General features: G+C 58.9%; 1 protein-coding gene across 3 annotated transcripts in view; it reads left to right on the top strand.

Annotated features, from left to right (window-relative positions):
• The window catches only part of TSPEAR (thrombospondin type laminin G domain and EAR repeats), a 172,012-nt gene that overhangs the window by 148,754 nt on the left and 10,003 nt on the right, over window positions 1–13,255 (top strand). For all 3 annotated transcript variants that reach the window (XR_011432999.1, XM_070252468.1, XM_023630287.2), the window contains exons 4-9: window positions 165–255; window positions 1,257–1,413; window positions 2,712–2,843; window positions 3,570–3,796; window positions 4,793–4,979; window positions 6,099–6,328. Coding sequence is in view for 2 of the 3 variants with exons in the window: in XM_070252468.1 (XP_070108569.1) it covers window positions 165–255; window positions 1,257–1,413; window positions 2,712–2,843; window positions 3,570–3,796; window positions 4,793–4,979; window positions 6,099–6,328 (1,024 nt within the window). In the remaining variant the exon portion in view is untranslated. The remainder of the gene's footprint in view (window positions 1–164; window positions 256–1,256; window positions 1,414–2,711; window positions 2,844–3,569; window positions 3,797–4,792; window positions 4,980–6,098; window positions 6,329–13,255) is intronic.

Genomic DNA, 13,255 nt, shown 5'->3' with positions numbered 1-13,255 from the left:
GGCCCCAGGACTACCGGAGAACACGTTTCTCTTGTTTCAGCCGCCCAGCCTGTGCACTCTGCCACGGCCGCCCCTGGACACTGGTCCGTCCCTGCCCTTTTCTACATAAACGGGCAGCCATCCTGCTCTCCCATGGCCCTAAAACCCTCCTCCAATGTTTTCAGAGTGGCTGACGTGCCCTTCCCGGCCACCCTATCCATGCAAGGAGCCCGGTTCTTCATCGGCAGCCGGAGGAGGACCAAAGGCCTGTTCACGGTAGGTATGGAGGGGGCCGCCAGCCTGGCCCTCTCAACACCTGTGCTCATGGGGGGCTGTCACCACAGGTCTGTCGCTACGACCTGATGCTGTGATTCATCAGATTGTTGTGTGTGCTAAATGGAAATGGTGAACATGAGGGCACAGTGGAGCCCCACACGCCATGCAGATGCCCACCACAGGGCCTTTGCACTCACTGTTCTCTCCTCCGGGCACACTCATCCCCACTGCTACCTCGGCTTACCCCTACGCTCTGGGCCCTGTCCTGTCCTCTCACCATGGAGGCTTCCCCACCACTCTGAGAAGGTGACCCCACACCCAGCCCGCCCAGCCCCTCCTCTGGGTGTCTTTTCTCCATAGCCCTGACCACCTGCAGACCAGCTGTGTGTTTCCTCATTGTCTGTCTTTCCTCTGGAATGTGGGGTGAGAGGGGGGAGGTGGACCTCCTTCCATCACAGTGGGGGATTTTGTTTCCTGCTGTCTCCAGTGCTAGAACCATGCCAGAGGCATTGTAGGGGTTCTGTGAATATTTATTGATGGCGTGCTTGGATGGATGGATGGATGGATGGGTGGTTGAGTAGATGGGTAGGTGGGTGCATGGGTGGATGCATAGGTGGGTGGACGGATGGATGGATGGGTGGATGGGTAGGTGGGTGGGTGGGTGGGTGGATGGATGGTGAACGGTTGAGTAGATGGACGTAAGGATGGATATATGAATGGACGGATAACAAATGGATGAGCACTGTAGCTGGTTACTCTGGGTTAGTCCGCAGGAAAACTCCCTTCTGTGGTTTAATTACCTTAGAATGGTGTACAGACCTCCACCATTGCTCCCAATGCCCTCCCATAACCATATGCAGCCTCTTCTCTCCATGCTCTAGAGGAGGTTGGATGCCCCTCCCCCATTCGCACCCCTCCCTCGGGGTCTGCACAGGCTGAGCCCAGCGGTCCCCAGCCCCTCTAGCAGCGCGGGTCTGAAGGTGCTGTGCCTCTCTCTGCAGGGCCTGCTGAGGCAGCTGGTCCTGCTGCCTGGCTCGGATGCCACACCCAGGCTGTGCCCCTGCAGGAACGCCGAGTTCGCCTTGCTGTCCATCCCCCGCATCCTGCGGGGTTTCACAGGGAAGCCAGAAGAGAATGAGGTGCTAAGATATCCCTATGGTTAGTAGGCCACAGCCACCCGCTCCCCCACGCGAGTGGTGTCCCAAGCGCCCTGTCACTTCCCACCCTCTCCCGGGCACAGGGACAGGAGGGCAGCTGTTACATTGACAAAGGGAACGCTTGGGGTTAATGCAGCCGGGCCCAGGGGAGGCAGACCAGGGGGTCAGACACACCAGCGTCATGTGCCCTTCCTCTGGAGGGCTTCCACAGCGGCCGTCCAGCCCCCGTCCGGACAGTGCCTTTGATGGGCCGCTCATTCTGCCTGGAACCCCGGGCGTTCGCTGACCTAGACTTCCTTCCCTTGAGCCTCTCACTCCCACCTGCTGCCTGTTTTGCCCCTAAAGCAGCATTTGGGGCCCTTTCTCCCCATCCCTCTCCGATAGGTTTCCAAACCTCAGCCCTGGCTCCCCGACCTTCAGGAGGTACATTTCTATTTTCCGTACCCTCCCCAGCCCGGACGGTCCCTGGCTTTGCTTTCTCTAGTCTGTGTTTGCATCTTCCCAATGCAAAGTTACCGTGTTGACTGTTTATTTAAACCACGTCCCCCACCCTCACCACTCAGCAAGGTGGGGAGACAGCCGACCCGCTGAGCCTCGCAGTCCTTGCTTCGCAAGCTCAGGGAGCCCCCTCTCCAGCACGTCCGCCCCTCACAATCTAGTCCTGGAATGGTGCTTCCAAATTCTCAGAGACACGGGGCTCCGCTGTAACTGGAAGGAGACTCGCAGGGGCAGGAGTTGGACCCCAGGCCTCTGCTGGGCACAACGAGAGGTGAAGGACGTGCTCAGTGTCACAGCCTGGCTGTCGCGACCCGGCCGCAGCGTGGATGTCGCTGTACTGTGGCCAAGTAGCAGCATTAGGATGTATGAGCTTGACCTGAGATGGAGGCAGAATTACAAGAAGTGATGGGGTCAGAATGCCACAAAACCAAGCAAAACGGAAGTTTAAATTAACTTGTGCCAGTAAGTAATAGACATGAGATGGGAGCAAGGCCACACCTTGATCCTAAGGATTTTCAGAAGCTAAGGACCCAAGGGAAGACATGCTGCCTTCTGGAGCGGTAGGGAGGCGGACGTGCAGGGAGCACCACAGCCTCCTGCTGCGCAGATGCCCCGGGGCAGCCACGTGCTCTCCTGGTCTCACCTGCCTCCCTGAGACCTCGGTTAAGACCACTGAGTGGTTCCTCGCAGTCCAGCAGGCAAAGGCAAGGCAGGACCGCCTGGGCAGGGTCCATCTCCTGACCCGTCTCCCTCCAGGGAGCACGTCCCCACTGGATACTCATCTTCCTTGTCTCTCCCCAGAAACCGACATGAAGGTGACACTGGGATCCCGACCTCCATGTACCAAATTGGAGGATGCCCAGTTCTGGTTTGACGCCAGCAGGAGGGGGCTGTACTTGTGCGTGGGCAGCGAGTGGGTCTCTGTGTTAGCAGGTGAGGCGGGCAGGGTGGTCGTGGCCCCAGGCTCTGGGGTTTAGGGGCTCTTCTCTGAGCCAGCCTGACTTAGGAATGGCAAACGACCCCCATCCTGGGCGGGACCCGGGGGCAGGTAGGGCTCGTCCTCTCTCACATGGTCCCAGGCTGGGGAAGAGCACGGGTCTCCTCGTGGGGGCTGGCCTCCCTTGTAGGCCCTGCCGGCCTCCTCACTCCCTGTCTGCCAGCTCTGATCACAGATTCTGTGCGGTGGTGCCTGAGTGTTCCTCTCAGAGTGGTACTGTTCCCAGCAAGCCCTTTCAGCAGCCCAGTCCTGTTCATGGGAAGGGCGAGTGGAGGCTGCTGCGGATGCTCTGGGTGGGCTGTCCGCAGGAAATGGGAACTGCCTCCAGCTGGTCCGGCGGCGAGCTCTTGACTCGACTCTAGTTCACTTTAGGGCACAACCTTTGATAGAAGCAACGGGTGTGAGAAACATCTAATAAGGACCCAACATAGCCATTCCATCCGATCTGTATCACTGGGGGCTCTCTAGATCCTAAACCCATGCAGGAGCCAACAGCCTCCTCTGACCGACCTCTCCGTGAGTGAGGAACCGAGCTCTGAGTGACTCGCCCTTTGTGAAAGCGACGCCCATCGCTAATGCTCCCTGGGGTCCTGCTCCCAGGACGGTCCATCCAGGCTTCCATTCTGGGGAGCGTTAACCAGTCTCAATATTTCTGTCACAAGCCGAAGAAAAACTGGACTATGTGGAAGAGCATCAGAGCCTGTTCACCAACTCGGAGACACTGGGCATCGAGGTCTTTGTCATCCCTGAGGCCGGGCTCTTTGTAGCAACTGCCAATCGGAAGACCACCTCTGCCATCTACAAATGGACCGACGGGAAGTTCGCCTCGTACCAGAACATCCGCACGCACCAAGCTCAGTCCTGGAGACATTTCACCATCGGGAAAAGGGCAAGTGTGCATTTGGTGACTTCCTCGATCTTTTTTATCTTGGAAAAACCCAGAGTCCGAAGACTGGGGCTCCATACATAGATTCTAGGGGGAAAGTATTCCTCTTGGTTTCAAAAGCCTTATTCAGCTTCTAAATGGCTTTCAAAGTCAGACGCTCAGCTGCCTCTCTAAATCCAGGGGTAGATGACAGTGTCCTAAGGCGCCTTCCCCTGCCTGCGCCCCAAATCCCTCACTCACCAGCACGTGTGTGCCGAGCACAGCCCTGCCCGCACCTTGGCCGCCCTCACCTCAGCTCCCACTGGTGGTGGGTGAGTGATCCAGACAGACACAGCTCGGCTCTCCCGCCACTTGCAGCCGCCAGGGTCCCGCCATGCTCCAATCCAATGTGGGGAAGGAATGACCAGCTCTCTGGTTTTTCAATTGATGTCATTTTAAAACTTTCTATTTTTTCATTATAAAAACTTTTTGTCAAAGAAAAGGTGGGAAAGTTAGAAAAACAAGGGGCAAAACCTTCTGTCCCATCGCCCAGGCAGATGCAGGGTTCACTTTGGGCTCACTCACTTCCAGGCACAGCATGCGCATCCTACCTGCCAAGCTCTGGCTCCCGTTATAACCACACAGGCGAGCGATCTTGCCTCCTGGTCACGTCACATGCAGGGCATTCCCGGTTGTACTCGGCTGCGGAACAAACACCTGGTTCCTGCGGAGAGCAGGGCGTTAAGACTTTCCACTCCTCCAGGTGATGAAGACCGTTTTTGTGCATAGAGCTTTTCCTGAGTTTGGGAGATAGAAATGGAAGTAAAGGGCTGGGGAATATGGACACACTGAAGGGTCTTAAACATAATCAGCAGATCCGGGGACAGTGAGGGGCTCCCGGGCCACCCCGAGGCCGTCGGTAACGGCCATTTGGACAGAGACGCTGATGTTCAGGAGCCGTTAGCGCCTGACCGCTCACACCGATCACGAGAACCGAGCGTCCCGGGTCCTCTCTTTCAGATCTTCCTGGCCGTGGCCAACTTTGAACCGAATGAAAAGGGTCAGGAGTTCTCCGTCATTTACAAATGGAGCCAGAGAAAACTGAGGTTCACGCCGTACCAGAGGGTCCCCACCCACAGCGCCCGCGACTGGGAGGCCTTCCAGGTGGCTGGGGAGCACTTCCTTGCTGTGGCCAACCATAGGGAAGGTAGGGGCTGTGGCCTTTGACCTGAAAGGAAACCATCCCGGGGCTGGGCATGACTCGCCTGAGGGTTCTTTTTCATCAATAACGATAAGGGGCTGGCTCCGTGGCTGAGTGGTTAAGTTTGCGCGCTCCGCTGCGGCAGCCCAGGGTTCGGATCCTGGGCGTGGACATGGCACCGCTCGTCAGGCCACGTTGAGGCGGCGTCCCACATCCCACAACTAGAAGGACCTGCAACTAAGATATACAACTATGTACAGGGGGTTGGGAAGATAAAGCAGGAAAAAAAAAAAAAAAGATTGGCAACAGTTGTTAGCTCAGGTGCCAATCTTTAAAAAAAAATAAAATAAAATAACGGTAAACCACACCCGGTCCAATTCCTCGGCCTTGGCCATCTGACAGTGGAGTCCAAGGGTGAACACACCTGAGCACCTGCTCACCTGTCCAGGTAGGAAGACAGACCCGCAGTCTGTATGGGGACCTGCCCAGCACAGACTGCCTCCTTTGAAACTAACCAACTAACTGACCTCCCCTTGGGAGGGGTCTGGCTGAAAGAGACGCGATGGTATTTGGCAGCAGGCCCAGAGTTAGGGAGAGGGTGCTGGTGTGGATGGCCATACTAGGAGGGTGGCTAGAAGGATGCAGGAACTTATTTCTCCCAGAACAGGCTCATCAGATCTGGACACAAACTGTGTGTGATGCGTGGGTGGGCGGGAAAGACAGGCCTGGGAGGGGCTCGGATACCTGGTTTCTTGGCCAGTGACTGCCCTGAGTGACCGCAGTGAGCCAGTCTGTAACTCAAGGGGCGGACGGGGTCTGAGTGGCTGCTGGCCCTGCGGGGCACGTCTGGCCCAGCCCTCCCTGGGCTCCACAGGGGGAGAGCAAAGGGGATGCTGGGCAATGTGAGAGGTGAGGCTGGGGTCATCACTGGGGGAGTGGGGAGGGTGGAGGAGAGTGCAGGGATGAGCAGGGCCATGACCTGAGTGCTGCCCTGTCAGGCTTGGCTGGACCAAACAGGCCACAGAGGCCCCGGGGCAGGGCCCAGGGTGGGCCAGGGTTCCGCCAAAGCCGCTACAAGGCTGTGGAAGCCTGCTTCCTCCCTGAACACAGCCTCTTGGCTTCCAGGTGACAACCACAACATCAACAGCGTCATCTACAAGTGGAACCCAAGGACCCGCCTCTTCGAGACCAACCAGACCATCGCCACCTCTGGCGCCTACGACTGGGAGTTCTTCACTGTGGGGCCCTACTCCTTCCTGGCGGTCGCCAATGCCTTCAACGGCACATCCACCAAGGTGCTCTCCCACCTGTACGTCTGGCTCGTCGGCTCCTTCCAGCTCTTTCAGTCTTTCCAGGTGAGGAGCCGGACGTGAGCTCTGTGTTCGCCGCCCCGCCTCGCGTCAGATCCGGCACCACTGCCTGGTGTCTGCGGTGCAGCTGCTGGAGACAGGTGACACGGGACCTGGGGACCCAATGAGCCAGGACCAGCGTCCAGCTCGGGACCCTCCACCCCAGACTCTCCTCACCTGGGCGCCTCCCCCTGTATAAGGCTCAGGCCGAGCCCAGGTTGCCCCAAATATAGCCTCTGTTACCCCAAATACAGCCCGAGGATCCCTGAAATGAGGGGGTGCCATGGCTCTGCCCCTCCTCTGGCCTGGAGCTTTCCTGGCAGCACCAGGTGCTCAGGCAGGCCTCCTTGCGCCTGGCCAGGCCCTGTGGTCTGACCCGGCTTCGTGTGGGCCTTGGGCTCCTCCCCTGGGGCAGCTGGGCTGCTCACCTCTGACCTGGCCACATGGCGGGGGAGAGGACTGGCACATTTTACTTTCCCTTCAGACCTGGAGGGTCCGTAGCTGCTTCCCGTTGCCATGGGCTGGCGGGTGAGACCTTTGAGTCGAGGCAGCGAGAAGCATTTGTTAGGATGGGGCAGTGCTGGCAGCCCCATGAACTGCACGTGTCCTGGTTAGTGTGACAAGAGCTGTGAAGGGAAGCACAGCGCTAGGTTGGGACACTTGCCCATCAAGGGCCATCCGGGCAGGGGCTGGCTGCCCATCCATTTCCTGAGGGTCCAGGGTGCTGTTCCCATAGATGGGCGCCATAGGGGAGGAGAGTGGCTGGGGTGGGGTGTCATTCTCGGCAGCCATTCTCCTTCCTAACGGTCCCGGGAGGTGAGCCGTGACAGCGGTGCTTGCTTGCTGAACAATGGCCACGTAAAGCGGCCGTGCAAAGAGCTTGACCCACTCAGTCCTCCCAGCCACCCCGTGAGGTCAGCTTGGCCACGAGTCCCCTTCCACACAGGGAAGCAGAGGCTCAGAGCTTAGGAGGCTGCTCCCGGCAGAGTGGGGATCGGAACCCAGGTGGTGTGATGCCGTCGACCGGTCGGCGTTGGGCAGTGTCTTTCTCAAACGCCAGTTCCCTGCATTGTATTCCTCATCGCTGGAGCACCTTACGGATGCTCAGACTCCAGAAAACCACACGGCCGTCTTGGGTTGGGTACCAACGTGCTTGGGTGAGCAATGACTGATTTGAAGAGCGTTCAGCAATGGGCTGGTCTGGGGTCTGCCTATCAGGTGACGGAATCTCTGACGGGAGTTAGACCCCAGGCCTGTGAGATTGGAGACGCAAAAGCATCTTGGGGCTGGTGGCGGGCCAGGCAAACCTAAGGGAGGTAAAATCAGGATTCCCAAGAAGGTCTCGACAAGCGAGGACAGTGGCATCGGGCAGCAGCAAAAGGGCCATGTGGAGGCCTGGCAGGCGGTGCAAGCCACAGGCTGACGGCAGTTCCTGTGGAAACCCCATGGGCTCTAAATTAATCGCATGTGTCATCAGGGTCAATGGGTGTCCAGAAAGCCAATGGGATGGTGGGCAGCCCTCCAGCGAGTGTTCCCAGCCCGAGGAGGGGGTTTCAGGTGCTCACACATCCGGAGCCTGGCACACTGGGGAGTGTTCAAGGAGGCAACCAGAATCTGGAAGAGATTTGAAACATATCGCACGAGTGACAACCGCAGGAACTGAAGATTTTGTTCTGAAAGAAGATTCGGGGTGATTGTTTCTAAGTATCTAACGGACAAGCCGGGGGGGCGGGAGAGCAGACCTCTGTGGGGCCCTGGGAGCCCTCCATCAGGTAGATGGGAGATGCAAAAGCGTGTCAGGGCCCCGGAGGGAGGATTACGGGAAAAGAGGAGGACTCCTTGGACACACGTGGGCTGGACCACTTGAGGACACGGAGAATGCGCTGACTGCAGGTGAACAGACACCGTGGAACCCAAGAGGGCACTGAGGACACGCCGTCCGCAGAGCAGGAGAGAGGGCTCAGGGAAGGGCAGGCCCAGTGAGGAGCCGGGAGACGTCAGTACATGCAGGGTTGGGGATGTTCCTCCCCCAGAAGGGAAAGCAGAGGGAGGGAGGGGTTTAGGAAGAAGCAATTAGGAACTCGTTGAAAAGCAACCTTAGGCAGCACGCAGGGTCCCCATGTGAAGCAAGCCCCTATCTTGGTCCTAGACCCTACAGGCGGGCGTGAAGAGAGGATGCCAAAGCTATCCACCAGGAGCCCAGGCAGGGGCAGCTCTATCGTCAGCTCCGTCAGGCTGCTGCTCCCAAATAAGCAAGACCCAGTGGCGGGGGCCCACCCCTGCGCTGGGGACATGGTTTTCTCCATCCCTGACAGCCCCATTCCAGAACCCCTGGAATGTCCACGGATGGCAACCTTTCTCGTTTCCCTTTTTGAAAAGCCTTTCTGCCATTTACAGAGATTTTTAGAGGGAGGTCTGTGGCTGCACGTGCTCAGCAGGCTCGTGATTCCGTCTCAGACCCATTTCCCAGATGAGAAAGCTGAGGCTGGGGAGCGAGGGGACCTGGCTGGGACATATGTGGTAAATGGAGCAGCCAGTCATCTGCAGATGTCCTTGCATCCATCCGAGGTCCCTCCTCCAGGCCTGTGCCATCGAGATGGAGTCCGGAGTCTGGTCTGTGACTGAAGGACTCCCTGGATGTGTCCCTTACTCGAGTCATGGTGTCTCCTCTTCTTGCCCACATGTGGCTCGTCCCTGTGACAGACTGCCGGCTCTTCATCCAGAGGAGATCAGGATGAGACACTGAGCTTTGCGGAGCAGACGCCCCCAGGGTCTCAGCTGGAAGGCAGGTAGAGGAGTTCTCAGAGTGTGGTTACAGGACTCCATCCTGGGCGACACTATAGCGGGAGACAAGCCTGCCTGGAAGGTGGCGGCCACTCTGCGTCTTCAGGCGGCACCTGAGAGGGGCTCCCATCTGCGCCCCGCCTGGCCATGGGCCCTGGACACAGTGGGTGTCCTCAGCAGCGAGGCCGGCGCAGAGGGACAGAATGGGGCCAGTGGAGCCAAGACCAAGGCCTGTCTGGGCTAGATGACCCAAAGGAGAGCAGGCCAAAGGGTGTGACATTGACCTGAAAGAAACATCCAGAAAGACGACCATGAGGGAGCACCTCTCCAGCCCCTCAGGCAGCACTGTCCCAGGAGCCGGAACTCTGGGGGCTACAGGCGACCTGCCTGGGGCGCTGCTGTCGCTCACACCCCTTTGCACCCTGCCTGAAGGCTGCCTTCTCTCACAAGCCACATCTCTTCACACCTCATCAGTTCCTCAAAACCCACACAATTCCACCTCCATGTTCTGCCAGTGTTTTTCATCTTGTGTTTAAGCCCTGTAGGTCCTGGAGATGCCTTAATGTGTTTACTGTTGGTTTGAGGGTTTGCAGCATCTTTCATGACCCTGAGCTTTGAGGCAGGAGAGGCCGGGCGCTTTGAAAGCATGCGTGTGTGGAGAGGGGCCAACCTTGCAGACAGCCTTTCTAGAGGGCTCAGCAGGCGCCGGGTGCGGGCGAGTGGCTGCAGAGCTGTGCACACAGACCGCGCTGGGAGGGTGAGGCAGGGCCCGGGGCCGGGGATGAGTTCAGCTCACAGGAAGGCCCGGCCACGCTGGGTTTGCAGCCCACATGTGAGTGGGAGGCTGGCTGCCCACCCTGCCCTACCCTCTAGGTCTCCCCACCTCTCCCCAGGAATTCTAGAACTTTCTCCAGGTGGCAGGGACCAAGGCTCCAGCAATGTGGCCTCACCATCTTAGACCAAAGGAGGCCCGAGCCGGGTGTGTCCAGGAAGGAACAGGCTCCATCCGTGGGAGATCCAGCTCCTGGGAGTTCTGCTCCCCAAGGGACTGGCTATGGAGTCTGTGGTCACCGTCATCAAACGTAGACCCAGAATGAGGGGCCCAGGGAGGGGACAGGTGCTGCGGGGGAGGGAAGACTCTGGGTTTGTTGCCTGGGAGGCAGGGCTGACGAAGTGAGGACCAGGAGCAGCGGGAGCTGTGGGGCAGGAGGGCCGCTGAGTGCCCAGGGGGCTCGAAGGAGAGGGTCAGCGAAGCCCGGAGGAGGCACGAGTGGGGGCAGGCGGGGGACGGGCAGAGGCGCTGGCCAGAATTTTCCGCAGCTCTTCGGGGCCGCGCAGGGGGTGAAGCTGTGGGCCTGTCAGAAGCTTAGGCTCCACCACGGATGTAAATGTCCAGACACAAGTGAGAAGGAAGAGGCAAGAGTTGGGTTCAGACCACTCTCTATAGGAGCTCCTCAGTGGTCAGCACTGCCCGGGTGACCCTGGGAGGGGCCAGCTCAGCCCTGCAGGTGCTCACGAGGGTGAGGAGCTTTCTCCTGTGACTCCTCTTCGTGCTGTGAGGGGGGACCCGGTAGGGGCCCAGGCAGCCTGGGGGAGGACCAGTCTGCGGTCGGTTAAATCCAATGATGCGAACCCACTGATCCGGAGGGCTGACTAAGGGACTTGAGCATCCGCGGAGCAGGTCTGGAGGAGCTGCCAACTCAGGGAGAGCTCAAGGGGCACCCAGAAGTTGGCCGGGGAGCATGCCACACCCCCAGCCTCCCAGGATGGGACCCCCCCCACCTTAGCCAACACCCACAGTGAGGATGGCAGCACACCCCCAGGGCCCTTGGGTGCAGCCTGCCTTCCCCTGGCCAGTGCACGGCTCCCCTCAACGCCCCCGGCACTCCCAGACCTTAATTCTTTGCTCCACCAAAGCCAGAACCCAACCCTCCTGGCCCAGAAACTAACCCATTCATTACCGGGAGCCACCCTTGAGGGAAGCTGTCAGGGGCTCCAGGGGCTGCAGGCTGCCAAGACAAGGAGGCACCATCATCCCTGCAAGGTGTTCCAGAGCCAGGCAGGGCTCCAGGGGAATTCCGATCAGGAGGGAGGGAGGGGCCTGCCCGGCCCAGCAGGTGCCTGGCCACCCGGCTCCAACAGCGTTGGCAGGGCTGTTTGATGTGGAGATTTCTTCTCTCCCCGTTGAGTCCCTAATGTGCTTGGAATCCAGGAGCAGCCTGACAGCAGGCCCCAGGCCAGTACACCCCTGCCCAGGCTGGTGCAGCCCTGAGGGGACTCTCCACCCTCTCACTTCCGAGGAGGAGGAGCCGGCCTCTGGCTGAGGTGCAGGTGCTCACCCCACTCTGCAAGGGGCTTCTGACAGCCCATGACTGGGAGCCAGCAAGGCCCCACGCAGGTCTCTGCCAGCCTCCGCCAGATAAAATACAGGACGCCCAGTTCAATCTGAATTCCAGATAGACAACGAATAATTTTTTTAAAAAAGCACGTCCCAAGTATTGCATGGGATACACATAGACTGAAAAATCAACATTTATCAGAAATTCCAATTGAACGGGCACCCCTGTATTTGCTGTTTCAAGCGGCCGACCCTGCTGGGCGCAGGAGCAGAGGTAGGATGAGAGCCCCCGTAAGCCAGGCTCGTGTCGATGCTCCTCCACGGTCACTCCCTCGTCCTTTCTCCTCGCCTCTGGACCTCTTCTCCCTGTGCTCCCAAAGCCCCCACACTGCCTCCTCGGCCCCCCACCTGTGTGCCCCTCCATGCTGGGGCTCAAGACGAGCGAGCTGAGAGTGGAGTAAAGTAGCTCAGAGCTGGAAGGAAGTCCTGGAGATCTGGAGGAGAGCCCCTCCTCAGACCAGCTCCTGGCCCCGTGTAGTGTGTCCTGTGTGCACATGTGCATGTAGGTGTGTGTATACACGTGTGTGTGTGCAGGTGTATGCACATGTATACGTGTGCACTGCTCGTGGTTGTGTACAGGTGTATGTATGCACACATATGTGTGCAGGTGTATGCACATGTATACCCATGTGCACTGTGCATGGTTGTCTGTGTGCAGGTGTATGTATACACACGTGTGTGTAGGTGTATGCACATGTGTACACGTGTGCACTGTGCATGGGTGTGTGCGTGCAGGCCTGTGCACACAGGCGTGTGCATTTCTGTGTACACGTGCATGTGTGGTTTCCCATGGCATGGTTTCCTCAGCACGGGGTCGGGAGGAGCCCATGCTCTAATAATCTGCCAAGTCTTGTTTGGTTTCTGTGGAGTCGCGCTGGCATGTGTGTCGTCTGCGCACATGTGTGGGTCCTGAAGCACCATCCTCTGTGAAGCAGCCGCAGAACCGATGATGCTGAAGGCCCTGTGTGTCTGCATCCTGCTCGGCAGTCGTGGGCTGGCCCTGGGGGACAGAACAGTGCCACCTCACAGAGCCTCAATGAGAAGAGGACTCGCTAATCCAGAAAGGCCCCAGCTCACCTCCTGGCCCCAGGGCTGCTTGGGCAATGGTGCCCTCTTCTGGGCGTGAGAAAACACTGCCACGTCTGGCCAGAGTTTGTTCTTGGTCCAGCAGCCGTTTACAAAGTGGCCATGGAGCCGCCAGCCAGGCACCGAGAGCCACAGGGGATGAGAAGACGGGCAGCATGTCCTGAATTTACAGGTGGAGAAAGGAGGTCACAGAAGCGCCAGGAGGGGCAGTCACATCAGACCCCCGTGTGGGAGCTGTGAGGTGTCCAAGCACAGGCTCCGCTGGGCGCGGGGGACGCCGGGGAGAGACGTGGTCAGAGGATCTGAGGCTTGCCTCTGCAGCGTGACCAGCTCTGCCCCGCCAGGACTACCTGAGACGCGCGGGGACGACTAGCCTTCCTAGCAACTGGAGAGTCTGGACGTCACCGTTGGACTGAAGGAGCCCGTCCTCCGCCTTCCTGCTGCACTCCATCCTTGCCCACCCTCCTTCCCGAGCAGCATCTCCTTAGGCTGCCAGGTGCCACTGGAGCCCTGCCGGGGGTGAGGGGTGGGCGTTGAACACACTGGGTGCCTCTTCCGGCCTCCAACTCGGCCAGCCCCAGAGGGTTTAAGATGAGGAGGAAACAGCCTCCTTGTCCACTGGGCAAGGAACGCTGTTTTTTTCTGGAACTCTGTTGTGCATACAC

The sequence above is a fragment of the Equus caballus genome, chromosome 26 (assembly GCF_041296265.1).
Source record: "Equus caballus isolate H_3958 breed thoroughbred chromosome 26, TB-T2T, whole genome shotgun sequence".
In the NCBI taxonomy this organism is placed as follows: domain Eukaryota; kingdom Metazoa; phylum Chordata; class Mammalia; order Perissodactyla; family Equidae; genus Equus; species Equus caballus.
This window is presented reverse-complemented; position numbering and strand designations above follow the sequence as displayed.